This window comes from Aspergillus pseudonomiae, assembly GCF_009193645.1.
Source record: "Aspergillus pseudonomiae strain CBS 119388 unplaced genomic scaffold BDV37scaffold_150, whole genome shotgun sequence".
Classification (NCBI taxonomy): Eukaryota; Fungi; Ascomycota; class Eurotiomycetes; order Eurotiales; family Aspergillaceae; genus Aspergillus; species Aspergillus pseudonomiae.
Window position 1 is genome coordinate 53,045 of NW_022476142.1, and position 7,103 is coordinate 60,147.

Below are 7,103 nucleotides of genomic sequence, written 5' to 3' on the forward strand. Positions count from 1 at the left end.
ATCCTATTCCTGCTACTTCTTCAGAATACATGCCCCAGAGTCGAAACTTAATCTTGTCAGAATCCTATGCGGATATTCTATTCAACACATGTTTTCTCTTTTGAGACCAGTATAGCCAATTCCTTGCCACAGTTCTCTCTTATGTCATGAATGATTTTGCGGGGGTGTACCTGGTGGGTTTGCGATTAAACACTCAAGAGAATTCGTAAATACTACTATTCTCAATTTAGCTATCTAAGCCACTGTCGAGTAGGGGCATGGTGGGATTGTACGTACTCATAATAACATTCCCATGTGCGATGAATCTTGCCTTCCTTGTAGTCTGCCGCCTAGTCATAGGTCAGTTAGCCTCTAAAAGCAATAATAAAGTCTTATTCATCCATACAAGAGCATCAACAAAATAGTCCACCAATTCATCTTCCTCTTCCAGCCATTGCCGTTGGCGAGTTGTGATTGAGTCATACGAGAAGGTTTGGGCACGATCGAAATCAATCCAGAGAACCCTGTCTGAGCTTTCCTGAACCATCATATTTCGTGGAAATGGGTCTCCGTGATAGATTCCAGCTCTATGTATCTCTGAGAGAATCTGACGGAGTTTGTGTACCCTTTCCATTGAGAAAGTAGATAGGTCGATCTGCTGAAGATTCGGTACGTATTCAAGCAAAACAGCGTTGGGAGGTAAACGATCTTTGAGAAACTCTTGTAAGTGTGGTGACCATTCCATGGGGTTGATTTGTTTTATCAGGCCATAGAAATCAGGGACATATCCTTCGTCGCATAGGCCATGGGCCTTCAGTCGAGTATAGGCTTTGCTTTCGCATCTAAAGATGTCGACTTCACGGTCTGCGGGGTCGGCGTGAGATGCTTCAATACTGTGGTACTAGGGACATATCAGATACTGGTGGAGGTTAGGAAGACTACCCGGTCGCGTACCACTTTCATAATACAGTCTCTACCGCGCCAACGTGTGCGGAAAATACATGACGACTCAGAGCTCCTAATCTGTCCAACGTACTCTATCGCCGATAAATTGATTTCCATGGTGTTCGCGATAATCGGACCACAATTTGAGTTACGCAAAGGCCATGAGACACAATAATCTTTTAAGGGATGCGCGAATATGATGTTGGACTCAAGCTGCGCTTGCACTATGCCTATTCTGGGAATGAACCCATGAAAAGCAAGTACAAACCACACTAAATGATTTTCGAATTATTATGAGGGGACCTAGGCACCGCTCGGACCATCAATGCCCAAACAACTATTTACAAATTATGTTATTTACATGATACCCGGTTTCGCAATATTACATTCATCAATACTATCCAATTATAGATGCAGTTATTCGTATCGCCCAGCACGGCTTTAGACAATGCGAGCAACACGGTCAATGAACAGACATCCCTCGAGGACAGAATATAAATTAAAGATACGGCCACTTTAACATGGACAGTTACGTACGAGACTCTTTTCTTCCTTACTTTTCTCAACACATCCCATTACGCAACATGGCGAATCAAGTCAGTCTTCTTGCTTATCTGCAACATGGCCCACCAAGAATACCGATCATTGAACAAGGGCAATCGACGGATAACACCACGAACACAAGATACTCCGCGGATGATATCACATATGTTGGGCATTGGGCAACTTTCAACTTGAACACGATTTTGCATCAGCATCAGGCTGTACTCACAAACAGTCGGCGAGAAGATGAGGCGATGCCCTTATCACCTCCGCAAGCGATCAACTCGGAGCCAGGTCTTCGGCAACGTTTTTCATTCTATATGAACCAAAGGGTCCGCAGAGCTCTCCGTAGTGGCTTTGACTTTTTGACAACGAACAACCAGTTGGCCAACCGTACTGTTGTGGATTTCGGAGAAGGAAACTTGGCGCAACTCATCGAGCAGTTCACACCTGATACCGCATACTACGATCCACTTCTCCCGGCCCCGACGAGACCGAACCGAGTTCCAGGAGATCTGAAGCCCTCTTTTAAATGGTCTCTCGCTCTGCGGAACAGCCCAACTCCATATGGAAGAAAGCAGTTCAAACAAGCCCTGGCCCAAGTCAACTATTATATGAAGCAGCATGAGACTCATTTTGGATTTATCCTCACTGATCGTGAGCTTGTCGCAATTCGACGCCTCGATCGTAACGGAAGGTTGGAGTTATCTGATTCCGTTTCATGGATTACCAAAGGAAGTGAATGCCAGCCGCGCCTTACGGTATTGCTCGCCTTGTGGTACTTGGGGATGCTTGCGTCGGATAACCTACAATGGCATTTACCTTAGAATCCAACAGCAGATTGACTTAGCCAGAATTTCCGAGATGATTCGATCAACTTCCGCCAATTCTCCTTTACTTTTCCACGCGCTTCCCTTTGCTTTGTGTTTCTTTGGAAATTATCATCAGAGACTAGCTGCTTCAACATCAGTATAGGGGCGGGTGCTTGAACTATCAACTGGTCAAGCTGTGTCTTAAGTGCTGTGTGTATATTTTTATTTTAGGAACTTAATATCATTCGTGATAAATACTATAAAATTACTTCTTGGTATTTCATACGGATGAAAGGATTGAGAAACGAAAATTACATGCGATCAGTATTTGGAGAAAAGGTATGTGCGGTATTATATTCAAAAACCTCTTTCGGGCCGTGTCTGGACATCTAAGGTACCCTGAAAATGTAGAGCCAATGCTAACAAACTGGTTACAAAACCTATCCTCCAATAGTTGTTCATACCGGGCAGTTGAATGAAAGAACGCAGTGCCTGTCACAGTGGGCCTGCATGGGATCCATGCAGTGGCTCTGGCATATGGTCATCTTGCTGACGTTGTAGCCCAAGATTCCGCTAGGTGGGGGCAGCTAAACCCATTTCTGAATAGGTTTTCTGGACAGAAAACCTATTCAGAAATGGGTTTAATTCGCCCCCACCCACTTACTTTACCAACAATTTCTGGGTTCATATCGAACATTCGCAAGCCAACCGACTTAGGCAGGTAGGATTGGTTATCAAGAAGTTTGGGCTTGCTTTGCGGCTCTGACCTGCATTATGCTGCAAAAAGATGTGGCATTTTAGATCTGACATATAACCATTTCGGTATGTAGTGACGAGCTGGCATACCGATTAAGTCATCTATAATCAATAACCAAACTAGACAACTGAAAACTGACCTATAAACTTCCTGCAGTGATGGCGTTTAAACAGAAGCACCGTTCGAAGCAATTACGACTCAGCTCAATAATTACACACTAGCTAGTATTTTACGTCCTATAGTTTTTAGTCTATACCGACAACCGGCTATATGACTAGTCTAAGCTGTGTGTTGTTATCTGCATGATGGGCGTACTTAACCGTACTATGTTGCCTCGTCAGTGCACAGTTTGGTTTTCTATGCGTCCCAGTCTTTCTAAACTCCTTTATTACCGTCTATAGCTATGCATCCCCTTCTTGCCTCTATATTGCCTTATTTCGGTTGTCTCGGCTGGCAACGGAAAGCCACCAACGCAGCTTCTCAAGGTCTGTAGGTACATCGCTGGTATGAAGGTAGCATACTCACTGGTTGATAGATCCATTGTGCTCTATCCTACATGACGGAAAATACCGAATAAATGGATGCCCCGGGTTTCGAAGGCATTACATAAAACGGCAAGTTGGTGACAGCTATAAAATTGTGCGCCAAGTGAGCATGTGCGATTTCAATGAAGGAGGACAAACATTTACTACCTTTTGGACTGAGACGTTCAACATAGAAGAAAGAAAGCTGCGCAAGTCCGAGCGTGGCCGAGAGTTACTGGAAGATTATGATATTTGCAAGCGACCCAATCGTTGATCTTCTTTTCTTTCTTTTCCCTGCATCTTTCTATCCTATGAGCTTCCTATGGCCACACTTAACGCGGCGGCAGATGTATATATTCCGAGCATTGATTACCCTATGTTACTTTCATCATCTCTTGATTGTTATTTCCTGTCCCATCGCAACATGTGCTTTATACAAATTGCCATTCACAAGCCATGCGGCAAGAAGTACGAAGGCCTGATTCCTTGTGGCCCAGTTTTCTGTACGCCTGATAAATACAACGCAACACGAACCCAACATCTTGCTTCCCCATGCAGGGAGTGTGATCTTTGCATTACTAAAGAGGAATGCCATTACAAATGAGGTTGGTTTTACGACCCATAATTAAATAGGCACATGATTCTAATGTATAAAGGTCAATGCGAAAATACCGTTGTTCATACAAAAGAGATAGTCGAGCGATTGAAGGAATAACAGAGATTCAGGAGTTTGTGTAGTAAAAGGTAGTAAGCAAATCAGAGACTCGGCTTTTCTATGGCTGTTGTGTGATATCCACAAGCATATTCTGTAGTTAGGGTGCACTGGATCATATCGACTAGGTGTGTGGTGGAAGCCGTGGCAGAGCTCACGGATTTACTCATAGAATCCGGCTATCGGGCGATGAGCATGGCTGCGATAAATTTTACTCTATGTAAGCACTATAACCTCTTGCATATATCTTGTTCTATACCTCTGTACTTGCTTTCTGTGTTACATTTTGGAACAAAAGTCATTATGGAAGTATCAAGACTCGAACGTGTTACCCTCGATACCAACCTCTCTCCTTTCCACATCGCAAGGCACCCCGGATACAAGTTCTTACTCGAGGGACTAATCTGTTCCTTGCGGGTCAACGTCATTATCCTCGACAAATATGCACCAGCCTGTTCCATGCTTCTTCTCCAGTGTTCTGCTCGCGACGGCCACTCCGGATGCTGGAAACTGCCTGGCGGCAAGGTCGACTACAACGACAAAACTTTACGTGAAGCTGCTAAACGGGAGGTTGAGAAAACGACTGGTATAACTCGATTCGAGTTCCTTGATACTGTCCCAACCAAGACAAGGGACAGCTCAAAGAATGAGGGAGTACATCAATGGCTTGGTTTCACATTTCTTGCGACCGTTGATGGGCAGTCTGGCTGGCTGGAAAGTATACGTTCAGCGGAAGAAGAGCACCGAGTTTTGAAGTGGGTCACGAAGAGCGATGTGTTGAGGATGGAGAAGACTGTATTCTATGACAATCACCTGGAGACTATCCTCGGGACATTTGATATTGTGGAGAATGTAATTAACCTAAGTCGGCGTGAGCCATCTACTGCCACCCACCACGGCCTTGGCTCGCTGAATGGAACGTCGACCTACACAGACTAGGATTACAGCCTAGGGGGGATAATTGGTATTGGTAGTCTCAAGAAAAGAAGATTTACCCACCCACCTTGTCTTCGATACAAGCGAGTTGAGGCTCCACTTTCAACAATGGAAAGACGATGCGCATCCCTCCGAAAAGACTACGCAAATGACAAAGGCCAACCTCTATTTATGTGGGTTTTGGATGTAAGTATCGCATCATAGGGAATGAAGTTTGTTCCTGGTGCTAACATATTATAGTGTGGATGTGATTCACCGTAACAGAGAACTAAAGTATATCGATGCATGGCCGAGGGAAGGGTTCAAATGGAAACCTAGGTAAGGACGTTGCTAAAATCCGAAGGGAATACGGGAAATGTGCATGGTTGAATACGGAAGGATTAGTGACACCAAGGCAAGCAAGACAAGCCATCAATAAATTGCTGATCTAATCCATTTATCATCCTTTATGATCCAGCTTAGTCTAAATAATCAATCGCTGCGTCTTTAGCTAATTAATCGACTATAACAAACCTGGCTAGACAGGATGCCTCCACTCCTAGCAACATTTCACGAGGCCGACCACTCAGAATAACTGATACAGCTTTCTACAACTTTTTTTCCTAATTCCGTCAAAGACGGTGTAAAACCTAGTGTATCATGGCTGTGAGGTCTAGACCACTGCGAGCGCACTATACACCGGCCCACTTTTCACAGTCTCTAATGTGTTATTTGAACCTTGAGCGAAATAGTGGCTTAGAAGCGGCCCTAACTAACCGATGTAACCATATTGAGAGGTACATATAGAGCATTTGCCTTGTCTGTAGTGTAAGTGAAAAACTTATCGTTCATCGGTACGCAACCACATCTTATAGCACCTTTCTCTGCTATATTCCTGCAATGTCCCAGTGGCAAAACCTTCCTCAAGGTGTGGTGAGTGATCCACAGACCTACCTTTTCGCAGAATGGAAAAGCTAATGATGTTCTCCGGGTGTCTAGAATAGTGATGCTCGTCACAGCGCTGTGGTTGTAGCCTCAAACGACACTTCAAACGACACCATGAACGACCGCGCGGACAATACAAGCGATGACGTTACTTTGGTACATCACAAACATGGAGCTGAAGAGGGTGGGAAACATAAACGAAATAGTTGCATCATCAATGGCAATGTCGGGGTTCAGAAAAGTTCCATACATATTATGAGCGGTGGCCGTGTGGAAGGTGGATCAGTCATTGTCAACGGAGATATGTCTAGGGAAGCGTTTATGGAGTTGTTCAAACCTAAATGAACTTCTCTTCATATTGGTCTTTTTATATCACTGTCGGAGATAAAGAGGGAATTCAAAGATGAACAGCTTTCAGTGAAGACTTTCAATTATAAGAGCGGTATCATTCTATTGCCTTTGAATCTATGTTCCACTAATTAAGAGGCTATTGTATGTCCCTATGACCTCGTAAGAGAGCTCATGAAGCGATAGTATTTTACTACATCATAACATGAGCCAATTCAGGCAAGGCCTTGTATTCCTATGTTTATTACTCCCATCCGCAAGTCAGAAAGTGCTCTGCCCTTCGTATCGTTGGTTGTTATCAAAATGCACGTCAAAAGTATCGATGCGGTCTCAGGATTTGTATGCCAATTACTTTCCATTTTAGAATCCCAAAGAAGATTCCTACTCTATAGTGCCTGTACAATATGTTGGACACAGAGTGAGATATATAAACACCGGCGAACGTAGGCTTTCTCCATACTTTCAATTCTCTCGTTGAGTGCTCAAGTTGTCACGTGCGTCACAATACTATCTATTCCCCGCATCCATGATGGAGCCACTCCTCGGTGACTTACTCGGGCGAACCGACGACGCCGACTACCTCGTAACCCTGCACAAGATGGAGTTACCTGGGTATACTTTCT

The 7,103-nt window shown here is 44.2% G+C and overlaps 4 protein-coding genes across 4 annotated transcripts; 3 read left to right on the plus strand and 1 right to left on the minus strand.

Moving 5' to 3' along the window:
* Positions 1-2: 2 nt before the first annotated feature.
* BDV37DRAFT_265379 (uncharacterized protein) lies at positions 3-1,069 on the minus strand. The gene is made up of 4 exons (XM_032083774.1): positions 934-1,069; positions 386-880; positions 277-329; positions 3-215 (listed from the first exon to the last, which is right to left on the minus strand). Exons 1-4 carry the CDS (start codon positions 1,039-1,041, stop codon positions 194-196), a joined length of 678 nt encoding a protein of 225 aa, XP_031934918.1. The 5' UTR covers positions 1,042-1,069; the 3' UTR covers positions 3-193.
* A 327-nt stretch (positions 1,070-1,396) lies between these two features.
* BDV37DRAFT_265381 (uncharacterized protein) lies at positions 1,397-2,355 on the plus strand. The gene has a single exon (XM_032083775.1). It carries the CDS (start codon positions 1,446-1,448, stop codon positions 2,292-2,294), a length of 849 nt encoding a protein of 282 aa, XP_031934919.1. The 5' UTR covers positions 1,397-1,445; the 3' UTR covers positions 2,295-2,355.
* Positions 2,356-3,424: 1,069 nt separating this feature from the next.
* On the plus strand, positions 3,425-4,128 carry BDV37DRAFT_265382 (uncharacterized protein). Its single transcript, XM_032083776.1, has 2 exons — positions 3,425-3,521; positions 3,572-4,128. The coding sequence occupies exons 1-2, from the start codon at positions 3,440-3,442 to the stop codon at positions 3,832-3,834; spliced, it is 345 nt and encodes a 114-aa protein (XP_031934920.1). The 5' UTR covers positions 3,425-3,439; the 3' UTR covers positions 3,835-4,128.
* Positions 4,129-4,575: 447 nt separating this feature from the next.
* BDV37DRAFT_289302 (NUDIX hydrolase) lies at positions 4,576-5,211 on the plus strand (the record flags this gene model as incomplete). Its single annotated transcript, XM_032088428.1, has 1 exon — positions 4,576-5,211. One exon carries the CDS (start codon positions 4,576-4,578, stop codon positions 5,209-5,211), a length of 636 nt encoding a protein of 211 aa, XP_031934921.1.
* Between the last annotated feature and the right edge of the window lie 1,892 nt (positions 5,212-7,103).